Source organism: Saccopteryx bilineata, chromosome 3, assembly GCF_036850765.1.
Source record: "Saccopteryx bilineata isolate mSacBil1 chromosome 3, mSacBil1_pri_phased_curated, whole genome shotgun sequence".
In the NCBI taxonomy this organism is placed as follows: Eukaryota; Metazoa; Chordata; class Mammalia; order Chiroptera; family Emballonuridae; genus Saccopteryx; species Saccopteryx bilineata.
Genome location: NC_089492.1, coordinates 226,332,982 through 226,355,382, shown reverse-complemented (window position 1 = coordinate 226,355,382; position 22,401 = coordinate 226,332,982). Strand labels below are relative to the sequence as shown.

General features: G+C 38.0%; 1 protein-coding gene across 2 annotated transcripts in view; it reads left to right on the top strand.

Moving 5' to 3' along the window:
• TNNI3K (TNNI3 interacting kinase) overlaps nucleotides 1-22,401 on the top strand; it is a 317,917-nt gene that overhangs the window by 190,623 nt on the left and 104,893 nt on the right. For both annotated transcript variants that reach the window (XM_066268883.1, XM_066268884.1), the window contains exons 18-19: nucleotides 16,804-16,856; nucleotides 17,181-17,233. In XM_066268883.1, coding sequence (XP_066124980.1) covers nucleotides 16,804-16,856; nucleotides 17,181-17,233 — 106 coding nt within the window. The remainder of the gene's footprint in view (nucleotides 1-16,803; nucleotides 16,857-17,180; nucleotides 17,234-22,401) is intronic.

The window sequence follows — 22,401 nt, the reverse complement described above, 5'->3', positions numbered from 1 at the left end:
CACTTAAGTTTCTGCCATGTCTATTTATGGATTGATGATTTTTCTTTTTTTAGTGCTGAAACTTTTCTATTGTCTGGATGCACTACAATTTATTCACTCATGCATCGACTGAAGGGCAAATTGGTTGTTTTTAATTTTTGGAAATTGCAAATAAAGTTTCTACAAGCTTCCATGTGCAGGTTTTTGTGTGGCCATAAGTTTTTAATTCCTTTGGATAAATATTAAAGATTGTGATTGCTGGACGTTTAGGTAAGAGTTATATTTTGTTGTGTAGGAAGCTGCCAAACCGGCTTCCAAAATGGCTGTACCATCGTGCATTCCCAACAGCAGTGAGTGAGAGGGCCTGTTGCTCCAAATCCTCACCAGTATTTGGTGTTCAGATTTTCATTTTAATCCTTTATCACATAATTATAAATACTGAATAAACAGATTTGCATGTATTTTATACATGTGAAATTACCACAAAGGTAGAAATCTGTCTAAGTACAAGCCAGAAATTATATAGAAGAAATCCTGATATATCTGGAAGAATAAAGCTGCAAATATACCTTCGCTAGGAATTTTCTATGTTTAGATTTATGTATTTAAAAATTTCCATTTGGAAATAAATAGTTTGGATTTTCCATGATTCATTTTGTGCACCTAATTGTTCAAGAAAAGGAAGAAAAAGGAAAACAAAAGATTCTAGCAAGCCTGCCAGAAGCAGGTGCTGAGATTGGCTTCCTTGAAGTGTCTTCCTTAACTTTTGCATCTTTGAGGATAGGCACAGGGCTTGAGAAATCCTTTAAAGAGGTTTTCTGGTTAGCTATGTTCCACCAAGCTGTTGTAGTTTTCTCAAAGTTTTCAAAATTATCAAATAGCAGCATACAACTTCCAACTACTATTTTATCAGGAAGAAACACTGCAAACAACATTGCAATATTTAGAATTCTTTATCATGTCACAAAGCAGCTGTGCTCAAACTGCAGTGCACTCAAGCTACAACAAGGCAATGCTGGCATTAAGATGTAATGTTCCGCAGATGCCAGTTTTTAGTAAGAGCTGTTTTAAGTGTCAGAGGAAACATTATCATATGGCAGTTCTTTCAAGTTGGAAATGTGACTTTTATCAATCTTTGAATGCAATTGTTTAACTTAAAATCACAAGTTGCCTAAGAAAAAGAAGAAAACATGATTTGTTCTTACTTATACTATCCAGAATTTTCATTTTTATCTGTTTCTTATCTTGAACATATTTTATCTCCATCCATAGTCATCATCAGTTACCTATTAGCTTCTAGATAGAAGAGAAATTACTGGGATTTTCTTAAGAGTTTCTATGAAATTTTTACTCTTCCTGATATTTGACAACCCCACAACACTGCCAGCATGATTAACATCTATTTAATGTCCAGTGTCTGAAAAAAACAAAAACTTAACCCACTTCTAATTCCTGAAGATTTAAAGACAAAAAGGATAGTTCGTGCTTTGAAGGTGCTTATATTCGAGTAAAGGATGCAGACATACACATAAATGCTGAATGGTTACATTTATATAGTGTTTTACAAATTACTAAAGTCATGCATATTTATTGTTTAATCCTTATAATAACCTGAAATGATAATTCTTAAAGATAAGAGAATTTCTGGTAACAAATTATTTGAATAATTTTTTAAAAAAACAACTCTTTCTTTGGCAGAGCTGAACTAGAATCTAAGCCTTGTTTTTCTAAATCCACTGTTCTTTCTACAACACCATAGCCATAACTTGAAACTAGAAAAAAAAAAGTGATTGAAAAATGTGGACATTGGTAAAAACTTCACGAGGAGAAGATTGCTAAGGATAAGAGGACTGAAATCACCTGAGAATCTGGCAGGTACAAAGACAAAGTCATATTCTAGAACTGGCTTCTGCAGGTCCTTCTCAAGACCACTATTTGGATCATTGCCATAAGCACTCCTACATGGGATGCCCTCCTGGTCATCAGACTCTCTACTGAGCATCCTTCTGAAAACTGCTGGTCCAGTCTGACAAAATCTGAAAGATCAAGAGGAACGTACAGGTCAGGAAAGAAACAAGAGCCCTGGATTTCTTTGCTTTTTAATTTACTCAGTTCAACTGCTTCTTCTTAGGAACCTATTCTTAAGAAAGTGCTTTTTAAATTTAGAGGCTAAATGAACCCTTCTGAAATGTGATCACTAAAAATCTTTAGAACCATAAAATGTTAGTATATCTTCTAGAAGGTCTAACATTGCCTTCAGGTGATTTCTACCTGTTTATTTGTTCTTTTGCTTTAAGATCATTTCCAAATCCTTATTTGCAGGTCATAAAGTAAAATATATATCTGTATTTTTCTTATTATTCTTAGAGGTAGGAATCATTTATTTGTTTGAACCCTCATTTTATTTTGTCTTATGAGAAACCAACTAATTAATTCTCTGATGCTGACATTTCATTTACTTTATTTCTTTTTTGAGGAAACACTACTTGTCAAGCTTATACTCAATTTTTTTCACATGTATTATTTTATTTCATCTTTATTTTAAAAACTCACAATGCTAAAGAAAAATGTGAAGCCCAGTAAGGTAATTTCTCTGCTCCAAAGTCACATACAATAGGTGACTAAATGGTAGAGCTGATATTTGAACACAGATGTTTAGAGTCCCATCCCTTACTTGTTCTACCTTTTACAAGGCTCTCCAACAAACCTTCAAGGGCCTGAGTTGTGGCGCCACTCTAAATCATCTCTTGGAGACCAGACACTCAAAGTGATGTTTGCATTTGTTTCCTTGACGATATAGGATGTGTGGATATCCTATATAAGACTCTTCTTAATTCTATTATCAGAGAATTAAATAAAAGAGCTACACACTAATCAAAACCAGAAACAATAAACAAACAAATGTTAACATTTTTAGGAATAAAATGTTCTGCAGGACTGGGTGAGTGCAGAATACAAAATGTCTACCACATGCTGGATAGTTTATAGTTGTCTTTAGAAAGAATACTAATCATTTGCCACTTCCATGCTGCATGCAAAGTCTGGGTAGCTGTTAGCAAACTTGAGTAGAATCACTGGGTATTTCTTAGCCATGCTTCAGCTGGTATTTTCATGCATAACTCAGTCACATAAAGCCAACATCATGAAATATGCATGTTGTTGAACTATTGAGTCACATATCACATTTTCTATTATCACATCGTCATTAGATTTTCTAAACACTATCAAGGCAGTTCATCCTTTCCTGTTTCAGCTTAGCTCCTCCTTCATATCCTGTAGGTCCCCTCCACACCACACTCACTCCCCCTGCCTTTGTTCACCATCTCCACAGCTCACCTCTCTCCTTCACTTAGTCCTGTTTTCCCTCTCTGTGTCTAGTCTCTTCTCCTTAGTCCTTTTTTTGTCCTTTGTTGAACTAACTTTAACTTACAGACTTCACTATTTTAACACTTACTCTCTTTGCTTCTATTAAAAGCAGTATTCAAAATAATTCTTCATAAATTATTATGGTGGATTATAAATTTAGGCCATACTTTTCAATTTAAATTTTCTTAAACCTTTCTGTGTGACCCTGTCAGAGCATGTGTGGAGGAAAGTAAATGAATTTTAAAGCCAACTAGATGTGGATTCTAATCAAATTTTGACTCTTCTTTTAATAGATGTCTTAGGAAAATCATTTTAAGCTTCTCAGCCTCAATTCTTCAACTATAAGATGAAATATTAACACCAATATGTGAGGCTACTGCAGAGACTAAGCGAGAAAAGGAAGTAGCTAGCTGTGTTTGTTACCTTGGGAAGTTACTTAACCTTTCTGTAGGTCAATTTCTTCATGTTTAAAATAATATAATAATTACAACCAGCTCATTTGGTTATTTGACTATGAAAGTGGATAGCATATATTGCTTAGAACTAAGCCTACACATTGCGATAGATGTGTTTCTTCATATTATTGCTTAATACCTAACACCATGACTAACATTGAAAGGAAATCTTCTATAAGCAGTTCTTTTCTACAAAGGGGATTCTAATAAATATATTGGATTATTGCCTTGTACAAAAGAGATAAGTGTTCAATGTATAGAGAGCATAACTGGAGAAATGTAGAACATATTAGAAAAGTTGATGTGGTGATTGATTTTTTATTTTATTAAGTGGTTTAAGAACAGGAAGGAGTCAAGGACGGCTCCCTGGTCTATATTTGGGTAACTTGATTAATGATGATATCTTACACTAAGAGAAGCAAACTTTGGTTAAGAAAATAAAAAGGAGGACTCAGGATATTATATGGTACAAGGGCTATAAGTCCACTGTATTTAGCAACACATAAAGTCACATTGGAAAAACCGTTTATTGAAGTGGTAGGAAAAAGGTGAAGCTAGTGGATTGAAGAGAGGATAGTCAATAATGAAGTAGAAGCAGTAAGTGTAAAAAAGCCCTTCAAGATTATTGACTGTAAAGAGCAGGAGAAAAACAGAATGTTGTCCAGAAGATTACTATAAAAAATGTAGTATGTTGTATCAGTAACTACATTGATTATTCACAGCCATAATGTTTTCTTGAGCTGTTATAATTTTCCATGTCCTGGGTGGCAAAGGATAAAAAGTGGTTTAAGAATGGTTTCAATCTATCTGTGGAAATAGATATATAGATAAAGACAAAAATAAGAAAAAATGGCATATATGAAGCACCAAATATATGAAACTGAAAATAGTGTTATGAGTATTCAGTCTCAGAGTCATTGGTGTAGGCTAGAATATTTGGGTAGGGTTTCAGAAAGACACAAGACTTAAGCTTGTTCTTGAAGCAAGGCTAAGACTTCCTGGAGGATGGGAGGAGATGGGGTGACTAGAACTTCAGGCAGAGGTTCATGTATGGCAGTCAGTGGTTACAGCGGTCGGTCGAGTGAGGAGTGATTACTCAGCTCATTTCTTTATCTTACTGGAAAGGTGGCTTTGTTCTAAAGCTCTTTCCTGTCCTGCTCCAGGGCCAGCAGTGCAGTAGGTGCCAAATAAGTATTAACCTAGTATTCGCTGGAAAAATGCTGGTTATATTGGAAGCTTACACAGAATTTGCCTGAGTAAGACTTAAAAAAAATAAGGTCTTAATTCTTAAAGAGTTTATTTTTTGAGTTGCAAATTTGGATATTTATAGAAAAGATGAAACAACAATTTGGTCCATGTTATTATAGATTACAATTCTATGGGATTTAGGATAAGTTACTGCTGGATGCAACCCTATTAAATCCCGTCATCTCCATTCTTTCTGGCCCTTTACTTTTCTAGTATCAAGAAATAATTTTAGTTCCATAAGTTTCAACAATTTCCCTAGCTCATAGGTTTTGACCTGTGAAGCTTATAAGCCTTTTTTTTTTTAAGTGAGAGGAGTGGAGATAGAGAGACAGACTCCACATGCGCCCCAACCAGGATCCACTCAACAACCTCTATCTGGTGCTGATGCTCAAACCAATCAATCCACTGACTACAGGAGGGGAAGAGAGAGAGAAGGGGGAGAGGGAGGAGGACAGAAGCAGATGGTTGTTTCTCTTGTGTGTCCTGACTGGGAATTGAACCTGGGATGTCAGAACACCAGGCCAATGCTCTACCACTGAGCAAACTGGCCAGAGTCAGAGTTTATAATTTTATTGGAGACAAGCACTGTGAAATTTAGGATAAGAAGAAATTACTAGACAAGATGTTAAAAATAGAGATATTTATTTAGAGGAAACATTAGAAGTGAATTCAAACTTGGAGATAACAGGAACAAAGGGAAAGAGAAAGGAATGAAGAAGCCAGGGGCTATTGTGAGAAGACTCGCACTGCACTGACAAAGGGTTAAAACTAAAATAGCCGAAAGCCATCATGGTTGGTACTTTACATTTCTGTGCGGAATACTTCTATCCCATGGGGATAGACTATCCAGTGTCTTTTAAAAAAGAAAAGAAAACACTCCTCAGCTTCTAAAGAGATGCTGAATGGTACAGCAGAGTTTTTAAAACATAGACTCATTCATTTCTTTGAATTTTTAAAGTGTCCTTGATGAAAGTCATGTGGGCTAACTACATTTTTAACATGTGCTTTTGCGGAAGGATGTGGGCATTTCGTCCTTCTGTGCTCACTTAGTGAGGGTGGAAAAACCACAGTAAACCTAGAGCTTCGGAGTAGGCCAGTAGGTAAGCAGCTTCCTTTCTGGAGTTACCTGCGGATCCCTGCTTCCCAAAAGGCTGCAAACAAATTCCCCTGAAGCCATACTTTTTCAAACACTCATCTGTGACTCCTCTGAGAGGTTAGAAGAGGACAGTTTTTAGAGGCCAAGCCCTGCAGGAGCACAGCCTCTGCTCATGATAGATAGAGCCGCCTCACCAGCTCGCCTGGAGTGGCCCAAGTTTAAGGTTGCTTTGCTTAATGTGGAAAACCGTCTTTGTTGATAAAGCTCTTTTCCTAGCAGTTATTTTTAAGCTCAACTTTTCTCTGCTTGATACATGTACACCTACTTCTGGGTCTTATAACAGAAAACTTGGCACATAAATATCAATGGTGTCTGCCATGCTGAACTAACAAGATTTCTCTTAACTTGTTTTTATGTATTTCTGTTCTTATTGTATTCTCCCTCTGTCCTTGTTTTTTGCTTTCTTTGTTTATTCCCATTAGGGTCTTAATTTGATTAATTAGAGATAGGAGGTTATCACAGACTTTTAGTGTCTGAGTGTTAAATAGATGTTCAGTAGGCCCATAGCACATTGCCAGAAAGTTAGTATTGGGTCTGGTTTCTTGAACATAAATGAGAAGAGTCCAATGACACGTTTTGGTACAAATAGCTGGCGCCTTTAGTATCTATATCTCCACAATTACCAGGGCTGGAGATACACTTGGAACCTCAGAAATCAGCAAAAGGATAGAAATTGATGCAGGAAAATGAGCCGTTATTTGTCAGGAGATCCATTAGGTGACCTTGGCATCAAACAAAGATCTTCAAATTGTAAAAAGATCACTTAGTAATTCTAATACCCCTTCATGCTCTAATATTTTACATGCTGTATCTCCTATTTGCCTGTTTCCCCAAGTTTTTGCTTCATAAACATTCATGTTATTTTTCTATCAGAAGGCTTGTGTTCTTTAATCACATGTAAATGCCCAATACATTTCAGACTTTAAATACCAAGTGGAGTTTGCATGGGGACCTCAGAGTTTTAGTGTTTTTAAAAAGCAGTGTTCAGAAAAATCACTAGGAAGCAGTATTTAGGTGATAGTTGAACAGTAACAGTTGAAAACTCTTTAGTTGCTTTTAGTTTTGTAACTTTATTTTAGTAATCAAACTAGTTACTTATCACTTTTCCACATTTGGGTGGTACATAGTTTTATCATTTTCTTCATTCCGCAAATATTGACTATGTGCTTTGTAGGAGAATATTTCCCCACACTGTCCTCCTGTGACCTACCCAAACACAGGTTTCACAGCCAATACTCTGAAGTGAAAACTCGCTGCACATCCAAGGTCCCAATGCATTAGAAAAGTGGGAGACCTGGTGAAGAAAATCTAGTCAATGTTTTTCAATATCTTTTTTCTTTTCTTAATTTTAAATTAATATAAAAGAAATGAATACCTAGCTGTCACCCATGATATTCTTGATTGTCATTTCAGCATTAAAAATGTTCCATTTCACAGTTTGTCCATCCAAGAAAGATAAGCAATAACTGTAGAAATACAAAGAAATGGTAATTGTACTTGTTTGTTGATTTGTGGGCATTAACTTCTAGAAACCTCATAATCAATGGTGTGTGTGTGTGTGTGTGTGTGTGTGTGTGTGTGTGTGATTTAATCAGTCATTATTATCACTTTTCAACTAGCATTTCATGGTGCTAAGCAAATAGTAAGTGAAGACTGAGGAATTTTTTTCACATTACCTTCAATAAGTGAGTTTAACCACAATACAAATCTTATAATCCACCTCTTCAATCCCACTGGCAGTGGGACAAATCCAGTAGCTTTAGAGGTAAGCCTTCAAATATACTTCTACTGACAGATTGAAGTTTGTTTTAGGAAAAGTCAAGGTTCTGCAATCTTTTGCATTTATTGGAGTTTTCTGTTTCCATGGCATCCAAGAGTTCACTGAAATTAGTCTTTCAGACCCTGGCCAGTTTGCTCAGTGGTAGAGTGTCCACCCAGCATGTGGATGTCCTGGGTTCAATTCCTGGTCAAGGCACACAGGAGAAACACACATCTGCTTCTCCACATTTCCCTCTCTCTTCTCTCTCTCTCTCTCCACCCCTCTGATAGCCATGGCTCAATTGGAGCAAGTGGGCCCCAGGTGCTGAGGATGGCTTCATGGCCTCTACCTCAGGCACTAAGCAGGCCTAGGTGGCTGAGCAATGGAGCAATGCCCCAGGTGGGCAAGGCATTGCCTCCTAGTAGACTTCCTGGGTGGATCCTGGTCTGGCACATGCTGGAGTCTGTCTCTCTGCCTCCCTGCCTCTCACTGAATAAAATAAAGGAGAAAGAAAGAAAGAGAGAGAGAGAGAGAGAGAGAGAGAGAGAAAGAAAAAGAAAGAAAGAAAGAAAGAAAGAAAGAAAGAAAGAAAGAAAGAAAGAAAGAAAGAGAAAGAAAGGAAGGAAGGAAGGAAGGAAGGAAGGAAGGAAGGAAGGAAGGAAGGAAGGAAGGAAGGAAGGAAGGAAGGAAGGAAGGAATGGGGGAAGGAAGAAAGGGGGGAAGAAAGAAGAAAGAAAGAGGAAGAAAGATAGAAATTAGGCTTTTAGTGTTTAGAAGTTCATGATGTGGGGCTTTGGTAAATTTCTTCTCTCTTATCTAGATTATGTTCAAAATCTATATATTGCTATTTTAGAAAAAGTCTAGGGGACGAATGCAGTGTTGATATGGCTGTTCCCTTGCATGCCTTTTTTAAAGGCCCATGGGTGAAAATCTCAAGTCAGACTGTAGACGGCCAAACTTGGGTGGCTTTCTGGAAGCATGCAAATTTAAAATTGCAGATCTTATTTTTAGTGAGGAACTACTTTCAAAGGTATTAACAGGAAAATCTAGGCCTGGGCTTCACTGGCTTTTGGCAAGGAGGGGGTGCCCTGATGAGATAAAATTTGAAAAACAGAGTTTTATAGGTTTCACTTTTCTTGTAGAAGAAGAAAAACAAAAATCCTCTGGTTGTGGTAGTAATCCTGAAATAGTTTATGTTGAGCTCCAAAGTACAAAGGAGATGTCAGGAATATAGATAGAGGTTTTATTTGGCTCTGAAGCAAGATAAATGATTTCTGATGTTACTGTACAATTGTCACCAGGTTTCTATGTGCAGCCCAAATTGCAAGAGACCCACAAGTGGTTGCTGAGGGTCTAATCACCATATATTACAGTATATGGTGATTAGACCCTCAGCAATACAGTAATAATACAGAACTATCAACAAGTTCTATGAATCCAAATACGACATCTTCATTATCTGGGGCTTGAACCCAGTACCTCTAGCAGTTACACTTCATGAAGATAGTGAGTTTTTTATTGGTTATTATTAACTAATAATTATGGAAGGATTAGAGATAGATAGAGAAACTGGGAGAATATATCTATGTGTACAAGGAGCTAATTTAGATGACTTAAACGTGTTTTTTAGGGACAGGGTGCAAATCTCCAAAGCAAGTAGATAAGACTAGCACTGCATTTCAAGGGTCTAGAGGCACCTTACATTTTACTTGAAACAAACTACAAACTGGAAGCAATGCAGGGTATGGAGGTCACACGCTCAGGGGTAAGGAGGGCTCAGTAAGTCTGGCAGAGACAAATGTTCAGAAGGGGTTTTCAAGGTTAGCTCAAGAAGACAGAATAACATGGTTGCCTATGCTGAAGGTCAAGAAGGTGGTACTTCCAAGAGAAACCTGTAGCAGAAATAGAGTTCTGGGTCATCTCATAGCAACACGAGCAAAAGTGTGGCAGCAGGCAGATCCAGGACTCCTCAGCATTAGGTCTAAATGATTGCTTGTCAGGCAGATGTGTTTATAAACTAATGACTTTCACAGTGTGATGAGATTGAAAATGAAACCTAATTGCTTCCACTGATTTAACCCTTGGAATTCTTCCAGGCATGCCGGTAGCCATGTGTCTTTAATCATGTAAGTTAATCACCATCAGGCATATATCAGAAAACAGTGGCTTATAGAAAGTCTGGGAAGCGCTACTGCTGTGTTATTCAGCTACACTTCCAGGGCTGTCACCCATCGAGAGAAGGACAATGGAAAGCTGGCCACAGTGCCTTTAAACTAGTGTTTATTAGTAGCTGACACAGGCAATTACATGGCTCTCTAATTCATAAAAAATGAATTAATTATTTATGCTGTTTTCTTAAGAGACTTCAAAAAACAGTAGTAGCGGAGTGAGAGGAGCAAGTCACCTTGATCCCCCTAAGGCCACCATGAACTTCAGTCCAGTTCTTGCAGCAAGTCAGAATTGGAAAATGGTCTAATAATCAGGCCAGTCTGATTAATCGTGACAATTAGTATTGGACTATAGTGCATAACCAACTGATTATGAATCATTTGAGCACTTTAGGTAAAGTTTCAATACTGGCGATTAAAATGAAAAGATTCATGATGCTTCCATAATTACTTCATTAAATTTATTCAGTTCTGAGGTTGAAGAAAATTTTCTTTTGTTGCAGTATTTAACTTCAATTCACTTTTGTTTAAAAGAGAGCTGGAGAAAACACTTAACAAGTACACACACACACACACACACACACACCACATTGAAAATGGCCTATTCTTTTCTGAAAGTAAACTGTGTTACTGTGAAAGAAAGAACTAAAGGTCAGAGCCTGGATTGTATCCCCATCATTATTTGCATGAAGTAAATCTTGCCCTCAGTTATATTTTGTGTTTTGCTAAGTGTGTGCATTGTTAAGGTTAAAAGAACTTTACGGTGGAGTGATCTGTAAGGGACAGACACTTCAAAAAGATAAATACTCAATTCTGTTACATAAACAATTGACTCAAATTATTTGCTTCATGATAAAAAGACAAAGCTGGAGCCAAGTCCAGATAATGCAGTATCAATGTAGCCAGGCAAACAAAGATTGCTTTAGGTGAAATGCAGTCATTCAGTCAAAGCAGTAATAGTTTTGTGGAAAGAGACAAAGGGAATGCATTAGACTCTATAGGTCCAAGAGTGAGCTTCATAGTTTACAAAGTGCATTTGCCTTTAAGTCATACAAATATTCAGTAAAGTAGGGCTCATGAGAATAAAAACCAACATATATTTAGCAGTTTACTATTTATAAAATTCCATGCATTATCTTTTAATTTCATTCATTACTCTCATACTTTTTAAAGACAAAAAAGAAAGACTCAAAAAGTTAAAGTAGTATAATTTGTGTAAAATCACAGAACTAGTAACAGCAAAAAACAAGTACATCCTGAAAGATTTTGTTTTATACACTATTTCTTGTTCCTCCTGTTTCATAAGACTCTTTCTCCTTCATTAATGACCTCTTTTAAAATTAGTTCTTGCATTCACTATATTCTTTTCTAGGTCTCTCACTGTGAAAACCACTTTAAATTTCAGCTTATGTGTGATAATGTCCCTTCCATTTAGTTTGTATTTCATTCCCAATTAGACTGTGGTCTCTTTGAGCACTGCAGTTTCTCACACAGAACTGGGCCTTCACAGCAGGAAGAATAAACCTGTGCAAATCACCACGCTGGTAAACACCATTCTAGTACATCATATATCCTATTATGCAAGATGACCAAAGGCAGCAATAAAGCCCTTGGAGCCTCTGTCACTGCAGGTAACTTGGCACACTCAGCTCAGCAACTTGCTTCTGAGCTCAAGCCTTACTTGACACAACAAAGTTACAAATGAACCAACATCCTGCAATTTCAAAACCCCATGCGCTTAGATTAAATCAAAATGTAAATTCAGAAATGCCAAAAATTACAGGAAGAATTACAGGAAGACTCGTTGACCTTTTACCTACTTTATTTTCTATGATTGTGTTATCACTACTCACTGCTATTTGGAGGGCATTTGTCAGTGGCATTCACCTGCAATGTTTCTGGAGAGCTTCAAGGGCAGGTGTGTGTGCATACGTGTGCATGTGCACAGCTTATGGGCACATATCTGTGTATTACAGTTTCTGTTCACCAGTTTTCTCCTTTCACCAGTATAAACTATCTATTCTCATCTCCTGCCCCATACTTCTGGATTCTTTGCTCCCAGATTGTAGGACTTGGCCTAAACAGCTAGCTCAACCAGTTACTGACAGGGTTGCTTATCTATCAAATTTAAAACAAAAGGGCTGTTTCCACCAAATGTCAGGGGCATGAAGATGCTCTGTAAAGTGTCATATAGAACAAAAAACTGACTTTCCTCAGAATTTTATACAAAAACAAACAAATAAAAATGAACATCCCAGGGGGTTTTCTGGGAGAAAAAGTCTTGGAATGCCCATCATCTTTATTTAGTATCTCTCTCTCTCTCTCTCTCTCTCTCTCTCTTTAATTATTAAGTGAGAGGCAGGGAGGGGTAGAGAAGCAGATGAGTGCTTCTCCTGTGTGCCCTGACTTGGAATTGAACCTGGAACTTCCACACACTGGACCGACACTCTATCACTGAGCCAACAGGCCTGGGCCACATTTTTTCTTCTGATCCCCATGATAGTCTTCACAGCACGGACACTCTTCACATGCCTGGCTCCCTTCCCAGGTCAGTTGGAAAGTTCTCTGTTCAGAGTGGCAAGCTTCCTATACCTACAAATGACATATCAACCATGCTCTGGAAGGGTGGAAGCTCGGCCTTCACTGGCTGGGTTTTGGTGGTACAATGCGATATTAGATTTATTTGCATGTAACTTATTGACTTCATTCTCATTTCCCCACAGTCATACTTTGAACAGGTATCTTGGGCACTAGCTTGTGGGCCTCTCTTTATCCAACCAGAATTCCTGGAATTTCTGTCTAGATATTTAGTTGTAGCAGTCCTGGCTCCTCAGGGCCTGTCTGGATGAGGTGGAAGTCAGCTTCTCCTAAAAAAGGGCAGACTTTGGAGAATGAAATTTGAATGTGATTCTGGCCATCTGATGTGGCCACTCTGAGCCTCAGTTATCCATCCATAGACAAGATCTGCTAATACCAACCACATAGTGAAGTCATGAGGAATGGGAAAATCTGGAAGGTGCCGGTGCCTTCCCACAGGAGGCTATTGTGCAACATTTACTCTCTTTTGTCTTTCTAGCCACCCTCTCTGTTGCTGCCCCACCACTCCCACAATTTCGATTACTCTCAATTTTCTCAAAACTTGCAGTTTATGACATAGCTCAGGAATAAACTCTTGAAGTCATCACCGATAATAATTGTACCACTCCTATTGTCACAGCTGGTTTCTGCTTCAAGCTTATCCCCTTCCCTGAGTACCATCAGCCTCAATCAGGATGACCCAATGTTGTTGCTGACTAGAACAGATTCTGTCAACTTCACCCCTACCCGTCCCCCTCCATTTATTTCACTCCAGATAGGAAGTATGGCTTAATACTAACTAAAAAAAAAAAGAGAGAGAGAAAGAATGAATCGTAGAAAGTACATTCTTCTTAAAATTTTTGCTACAGACTATACACATTTCCATCTCTTGGCCTTTACCAAGATCTTCCCCCAAACTTTGTCTCTGCCGCATTTCCTACTGAATATAACATAAGCTCGCAGATCTTTGCCTATCTTGTTCACACTGCATCTTAGTATACAAAAAACTCCCTGGCACATGATCAACATTCAGCCAGTACTTTTTCACTTACTGACTATCCCTTAAAGACTACATCAAAGCTATTTTTTAAGTGAGAGGAGGGGAGACAGTGAGACAAACTCCTGCATGCGCCCCAACTGGGATCCACCAGGCAAGCTCGTCTCAGGCCAATATTCTACCCATCTGGGGCCATGCTCAGAAACTGAGCTATTTTTAGCTCCTGAAGTGAGGCTCCACAGAGCCATCCTCAGTGCCTGGATCTGATTCGTTCAAACCCATTGAGCCATGGCTGTGGGAGGGAAAGAGAGAGAGAAAGAGAAGAGGGAGGGTGAGGGGTAGAGGAGCATATGGTCGCTTCTCCTGTGTGCCCTGACCAGGAATCAAACCCAGGACATCCACATGCCAGGTTGACAACATACCACTGAGCAAACTGGCCAGGGCCTCAAAGCTAATTCTTTTTTAAATCTACACTTTTTAAAATTCTTTTATTACAAATATTCATCTTCATTTTCACCAGCTGATTATAAGATCCTTGAAGATGGAATCTAAGACTTGTATCATTTGTTTCCCCAAGTGTTGTGATATGCAAGAAAGGAAATATTATGCTTTGAAGAAAGGTCTGTAATGACCCAAGGATGATTCATAAAATTAATTGATCACTTACTAATCACCAGGTTTGTTCTAAGATCTGTGATGGTGGTCTAGATAAACTGGGTTCAATATCTTCTTTGCCAGTGGCTACTTACATAACCTCTGTTGATACACTTACATTCCCTGAGCTTTGGAAAACTCCTCTAGAAACTGAAAAGGTTTAACTAGGTTAGTTCTAATGTCTCTTCTAATTGTAGGATTATCTGAATTTTAAATATTAACTTATAGATTGATGAGTGGTGTTCTGTAAGTACTTGCTTATTAACTAATACTATAACCTTTAACCTTTCAAATTCAGGATTGTGTATTTTCAGTTCCTTTTATTTAATTTATTTGTTCAACAATGTGTACTGAATACTTCTATGCATTAAGCAGCATGCTAAAAATATTTGAGGTCCAGCAATGAACATAATTCTTGCATCCTGAGACACACTGCCTCTCATACTGTAATGCATTGGGTGGCCCAGTGATCAAATTCACCTAAGTTTCTTTGATAGAAGAGTACAATTTTGCTAAACACTCCATCCCAACTTCAGCTAGCTGGTATAATCATTCTTAGTAACATAAAATATTTTCTTTAGAAGAAATTTAAACAAACAAATGAATAAATAAAATATTCCCTAGAAGTATAACTTATTGGGGCTTCTCTGGATCCTCGGTTGTATGCTATTGCCTCCATGACTGCTGTTTTGGATAAGATGAAGGGTAAATAGGTGCTCTGTGGCTTTTCCCTATATTTAACCATAGCAGCTCCATTTGCAAATCTATTTTATAGATTGAGATTATGCTGCTAAAATTTTTTTTATAACCACTGTTTTAGATAACTGATTTGAATTAAAAATAAAATAACAGATGAGATGTTTTACATAGACTTATTTAATGTGATTGGTGAACCCAGACTAGTATGTATTTTAATAATATCTATGAAGTATAATATTCATTATCCTTTGATAGACTAAGGGATTGTGATATAGAAATTCCCCTAAATCCTTCAGGGAATCTAATGGTATAGCATTAAGATGTATTTTTCTTGTTGCATTTTGAACTTGCAAGAGCCCCAATACTGCAGTATTGTTATGACAGAGTTGTTCTCCTCACATATATTAATTGGTCATTTGTAGTTAAAGACAGCATCTTGGAGAGGGATTGTTTTAACATCTTCCATTACTCCTACACTGACTCTTCCAAGCAAAACGATCTTGAATACATTTTAGATTTTGTGTAGGTAAAAATTGATTAAGTATATACCACAAAAGTTAAATTCATTAATGATACTAGAGAAGTTGAAAAGTGACTTTTTATAAAGCTCAAATCCGTACAAGAAAACACTTATATACATAATTCAATATCATACTGGATTTATTCAGGACTAGAAAATAACATTTTCCTTATTTTGATCATGAAACAAAACAAATGATAATAGAACAGATGTAAAATATAGCCTAATGTGCACTAAAACAATTTCAATGGGAGATCTCTTAATATTAAAATGACTCAATTATCTTTAAAATTCTTTTTAAATTTTTTAATTATAGTTGTCATTCAATATTATATAATTTCAGGTATACAGCATAGTGGTTAGATATATATATATAACTTACCAAGTCATCCCCCTAATAAGTCTAATACCCACCTGACACCATACATAGTTACTACAGTATTATTGACTATATTTCCTATGCTGTTCTTAAAAAAGTCATTCAATAAGAAGCTGTCAAAGACAATCTTAGCTCATAATATGCTTATTTGATATGCAACAACTCAATTCCATTGTTTGTGGGACAAATGACCTCTCTTTGGGTTGTCCCAACCTTGATTTACTTCATCAAAATAATACTCTTAATTTAGCTTGAATTCTGGGTTGGAAAGGAGATTTTAGTGGTCTTTAAACCCTTTTTTTTCCTGAGTCGTTCGAAAGTAATTAAGCTAGTGTCCTCTCTAAAAACACTCCTTTGTTCTGAGATTGTAGCAGGAATGTATTGGCCAAGATACTTTTCATAGAGCCCTTTTTATGTCAGGCCCTGCCTTGAACTGCCGTTGTGCTGAGGATTCTCAGAAGCTGGTTCCCCTGCTCTGACTGATACACTCACAAATAAATGCCTTTACTTCTTGCTCATAGCCATCATGGTGTTAACAAAGGAGATTCAAAGAGCTAAAAATCTTATTTCAGCTAAAGAGTCTTTTGGACAACTTTAGAGAATTTATATAATGTAGGATACCTCATATACTTTCAAAGTCAGACATAAGATGATTACAATTTTTAAATATTCCCTTTGAATTAGGAAAATTAAGAAAATCAGAATCATTAGCCTGAGCACTCCATTAGCCTTTGGAGCTTTTCAGATTGTAGGGTAAACAAATGATGACTACTGTCTTCTTCATAGAGGGGCCAGTAGAATTGGAAAATAAAGTTTATTCAAAGTCTGGTGTTTTTTTTTTTACAGTCACAATATTCTTCTCTATGAAGATGGGCATGCTGTGGTGGCAGATTTTGGAGGTAAGATTTACTGTGAATAATACCCTAAATAATATCAATTTCTTTCCTCCTTCTTAGTTTGTGCCTAATACTGTATGATAGATATTAAAACAGATTTCACCCCAACAGTTGTACTTATCTAAGTCATTCAAATTTCAATGACCATGACATTCTAGGTATATATAATTTATTTTCAGTTTTCCCCCTTAGATAGCCTGAGCTAAAAGAAAGGCACTGAGAATCGAAAGAAGATAGATGTTTGTTAGTGTTCAAAATTATAGCTGTGATCATTGACCTTGGTTCTAAGATATTTCCTTTGATATAGATTTGTTTTGATTTCCTCAGAATCAAGATTTCTACAGTCTCTGGATGAAGACAACATGACCAAACAACCTGGGGTGTGTTGCTGCTTGTGTTTCCTATAGTTATGAAACAATTAAAATGTGAAAATTCAGCATGGGAGGAAGTGAGAGGAGAGCCAGTCTAAATGGAAGCAATGTCATTGTGTCAGGGGCAGGATAACGTGTTCTGCTTTTATTTTTAGTAAGCCCTCCAAAGAATCCCTTCAAGGCTCTCCCAGAGAAACAGATTAGATACATATTTGGAAAATGGTATGAATAAGATAATATTGAATTGTTTCATGTGTAGCTGAAAAGTACATGGCAGGAATGGGTAATTGGCTTTCATATTTGGATCTCCTTATTAAATAGTATGGTTAGCACTGAATAGATAACTCATTGTAAAATTTGTAGTTCATCAGCATCTATTAACAGCCCATTTTCCACTTTAACATTATAAGGCAATAGGTGATACAGCCAAGCATTAATGTTTAAGTAATGTAAAATAGTGTAAATTATAACATCCGAAGCATGCATAATTGCACTAAAAATGTCTGCAATTAAACGCACCACCTGTCCTCTCCTTCATTCACTCCCCATCCCCCAAAAATGTATGCCTTTCTAAACTATGTTATTTAATTTCCCAAGTCTATGGTAATTTTGCATTCCTTCCTTTCCCTACTTCTACTGACACATTACTCAATCATTTTTTTCTGATTGCTTCTTTTTTTAAAGTTCATTCTAGCTTCTCATCCTTCACTGACTCTGTTCAGGTTCTCATCATCTCTTTTCTGGATGATTGCAGTAGGCTCCCAATTCCAGTCCTCTCTTTCATTTTTTTTTTTAGTTTTATTTTAATAGAATTTATCATTCAATGTCTTCCAGTTTGTTCTTTACAAGATTATCTGGGCATTGTATTTTGACAGTTTACCTTCTCCTGTAAATCAACAACAATGCTTACTCCCATGAGCCAAAATCCAAATTCCTTTGCTTGGCAACCTCCTGCCCTTTCCATCTTGGCCTCAGACCTCTCTATGACTTCCTGTCCCATGACAAGTACTCTCAAGTTTCCTGTGTCCCTGCATACAAGCCACCTAGCCACCCCCCCAAGTGTGCCCTTCATGTTCATATCTCTATGGCTCTACCAGTATGGTGTTCACTGCACCTCACCTGGAGGAAGTGTACTTCTCCTGCAAGGCTCAGGAAATTGTGTCCACTTTGGGCCCCTTTCTTTTCATAACCTACTTGTCCTTCCACTTCCTTCCCACATAATTTTCTCTCTGTGCTTTTGTAGCAGTTTGCACCACTTGTTGTACTCTTCTTCATTCACCAAACATTTATTGAGGGCCTACCATGTGCCAGGCACTGCAAAGGGCCAGGAATGCAAAATATAAATAACAGCTTAGCCCTGGCTGGTTGGTTCAGGGTTAGAGTGTCAGCCTGGTGTGTGGAAGTCCCCAGTTCAATTCCTGCTCAAGGCACACAGGAGAGGAGCCCATCTGCTTCTCCACCCCTCCCCCTCTCCTTCCTCTTGATCTCCCTCTTCTCCTCCCACAGCCAAGGCTCCATTGGAGCAAAGTTGGCCCAGGTGCTGAGGACATCTCCATGGCCTCCACCTAAGGTACTAGAATGGCTCCAGTCACAATGAAGCAATACCCCCAGTGGACAGAGCATTGCCTCCTGGTGGGCATGCTGAGTGGATCCCGGTCGGGCATATGCAGGAATCTGTCTGTCTTATTGCCTCCCCATTTCTAACTTCAGAAAAATACAGAAAGAAAGAAAGAGAGAGAGAGAGAGAGAGAGAGAAAGGAAGGAAGGAAGGAAGGAAGGAGGGAAGGAAGGAAGGAAGGGAGGGAGGAAGGAAGGAAGGAGGGAAGGAAGGAAGGAAGGGAGGGAGGGAGGAAGGAGGGAAGGAAGGAAGGAAGGAAGGAAGAAAGGAAGGAAGGAAGGAAGGAAGGAAGGAAGGAAGGAAGGAAGGAAGGGAGGGAGGGAGGAAGGAGGGAAGGAGGGAGGGAGGGAGGGAAGGAAGGAAGGAAGGAAGGAAGGAAGGAAGGAAGGAAGGAAGGAAGGAAGGAAGGAAGGAAGGAAGAAAGGAAGAAAGGAAGAAAGGAAGAAAGAAAGAAAGAAAGAAAGAAAGAAAGAAAGAAAGAAAGAAAGAAAGAAAGAAAGAAAGAAAGAAAGAAAGAAAGAGAGAAAGAAAAGCTTAGTCCTTGATCTCAAGGAGCTCATTTTCAAGTGTAGAGAACAGTCATAAAGAGATTTGTTTAAAGCATGTGGAGGTTCAGTGATACAGTGTGACAAAGAGTCATGGAAGCTCAGGTAAGATGAATAGATGTAAATCAGATGTAGGAAAAACAGAAGGGGTGCCAAGCAGAGTAATCAGCAACATGAGCAAAGACATAGAAGAGGATGAGAAATATTGAACTTCCAGGGGGAACTTTATGTAATTTAGCATTGTTGGCATGTACTGTGTGAGGAAGGAAAAGTGAGAGATGAGTTAAAGAGAAAGGAAGAAAAAACATCCTGGAACATGTTGTATCCAAAAAGGATTATACATGCTGGTTTACCCAGTTAGATTTCATTCATTCATTTAACTAATATACCTTCTAGATCAAAGAACATTTATTTAGGAATGAGGATATTACAGTGAATAAAATAAAGTTCTTATTCCTACAGAGCTAATATTCTACTAAAAAAAAAGATAGAGCCTTAATAAATTAACAAAATAAGTGGTTATAAGTGTTATGAAGAAAAAACAAAGCATAGTGTAAGAATGGCGAGTAATGGGGTGCTATTTGGATACTGCGAGAGGGAAAGAGAACATCCCATAAGAGACCTTATATGGGATTATCCATGCTGAGGAAAGAACAGTATAGATAAAGGATACCATAAAGGCCCTGTGGCAGCAGAGTTCTCTGTGTGTCCAAGGCGAGAGTGACTGGTGTAAAGTAAGTAAGGAGGAGAATAGTAAAATATGAGAACAGGGAAATGTGGAAAGTGTGTCCTCTTTTGACAAGACACAGAAACCTCATATCATACGTGGAACACAGAGATAGCCAAATAGTGGTTCTCAACCCGTTTGCACATTTAAATAACTTTGGATTTTTTTTTAAAGCATACTACCTAAAACAAATTTCCAGAAATTCTGATTTTATTAGCCTAGGATTTATTTTGGGTATTTATATCATTTGAAAGTCCCTCCCCCCCCCCCCGTACACACACAGGTGATTCTAAAATGCAGCCAGTTGAGACACTCTGAACAAACTTTCATTGAGTGGATTTGGACTGCATTTCACCAATGGTGAGTTACATCCTTTTGTTGTGGCAGCGGTAGTCTTTAAGCACAGCACTACTCTAAATGTATTTTGAAGGTTTTTTTTTTGTTTCTAACCATTATATGGTTTTATGTAAGTTTGCTAATTACTTTATTACCCTTCCCCCATAAAAAACTGGGCATACTGTATACTTACTCCCACTTAAGCAGTGTTATGACACTACACATCATCTGCTGGATAAATGGAGACTATTTGGAATGTGAAAGCTCACGTGGAAGAATTGCACATGAACACCATAATCAGAACAAAGATTTTCTTGGAGAACTATAATTATGCATGATTTCAGAATAAGGTAGATATTTCAAAAGAATTACCAGCAGCCAGCATTATGCACAGAATTTCAGTAAGAATACTGGTTTCCTTCAGTGGAAATACAAAGAAAGAAGGTGTTTGGCAAAATTCATTGATATGATTGTGGAGCTGTGCAGTTTTAGAGCTGGAGAGTTTTCCCCCTGTTTTTCTCTGGAGGGATCTAAATTCCAGAAAGCATAAAACTTGCTCAGAGCTGTTCATATAGTGGTAGAGCCAAACCTAAAATGTTCATCTTTTAACTCAAAGTCTAGTGCTGTTTTCTAAACCACAAACCAAACTAACACATTTGCATTTCAGAATGGAAACACACTTAAAACTAAACAATCTATAATTGCAGGAGAAAAGAATGTAAATAATGCATTCTAACCATGAGGATAGAACTTTGAACAGAGAAATTTACTTGCAACATTTCATGAGCTTTCTTTCTGGGATATTGCACAAACAGCATTCTAAAATAATGTGTCTGGGCAAACAAAGGAGATATAACAGACCTGAGCCTGCCAGTGAGAAATCTACTTATAGGTATATTCTGGGCATTCCCCTAAGGCCCTTTCTCTCCTCATTCCCAAGGGCTCTATTGGTGGGTCAGATTTAGTGATTTCCTAAATTACAACCTGAAGATCTAAAGAGGTAAGGTGTCCCCCATATTGCATATATTCATTCATAGATTTCCTGGATGAAGACACCACTGGCGATTCAGAAACTAACAAGGCTTCTAGGGGAAAGATGCTCAGAGATAAACAAAAGAAATGCTGTGATCAGCATTTAACAAGAGACAAGAAAACTTGATGATTAATATTATTGCAGTATTTTTGGGAAAATTGTGTATTTCATGATATTCTAATAATTTTTAAAAAATGCCCTTTGAAAACCTAAACAGAGTGTGATGTCAGAGAAATGGTGCCATGAGGGGTGCTCCCGATACCTTACCCTGAAATTTCAACAAATTTAACAGCTAGAGACAGAAAAACAATCCCAGGAGCATCTGAAATACACATACAGCAAACAAAGGTACAATTGGGTGAAAAGGTGGCTGAATTGTAATCCACTCTGAAGGAAATAAGATGGAGAACAGAGTATTCCGCTTTCCTCACTGACCTGAGGAAGGGCTGCTTTCACTTGGAACTGAGAGGAAGGGAGAGCTGGGGCACAGAAAAAGCTGGATAGGCCAGAGACATTCAAGCCGAGGAGAGAGGGTGCCTGCGGCTCAGCTTGAGATCCCTGATGCAGAGCTAGAGCCAGCGGCACACCCTGGCAGAGGTGGGCAAGCAGTTGCCTGCGGAGACTGATACCAGAGCAGCTTTGGACTTTGTTTACTAGTGGTCTCCCAGTCTGCAATCACAGACAGTGTGCAAGTGGTTCCACCTGGCACCTTGGGCGTGGGTGCCCATGTTCCCAAATGGAGAGGCTGGGCCAGAGACTGTCAGCAGTGGCTTTCTGCGTGGACTGTAACTAGAGTTTCTGTGCAATCCCGGTTCCCCAACCAATAGTGCATGGGAGGTGCATGAGAGCCAGATTCCCTACACCTGGTCATGTGCAGGAGGGGCACCTCCGCCAGCTGACACTGGCTACAAAGCACAT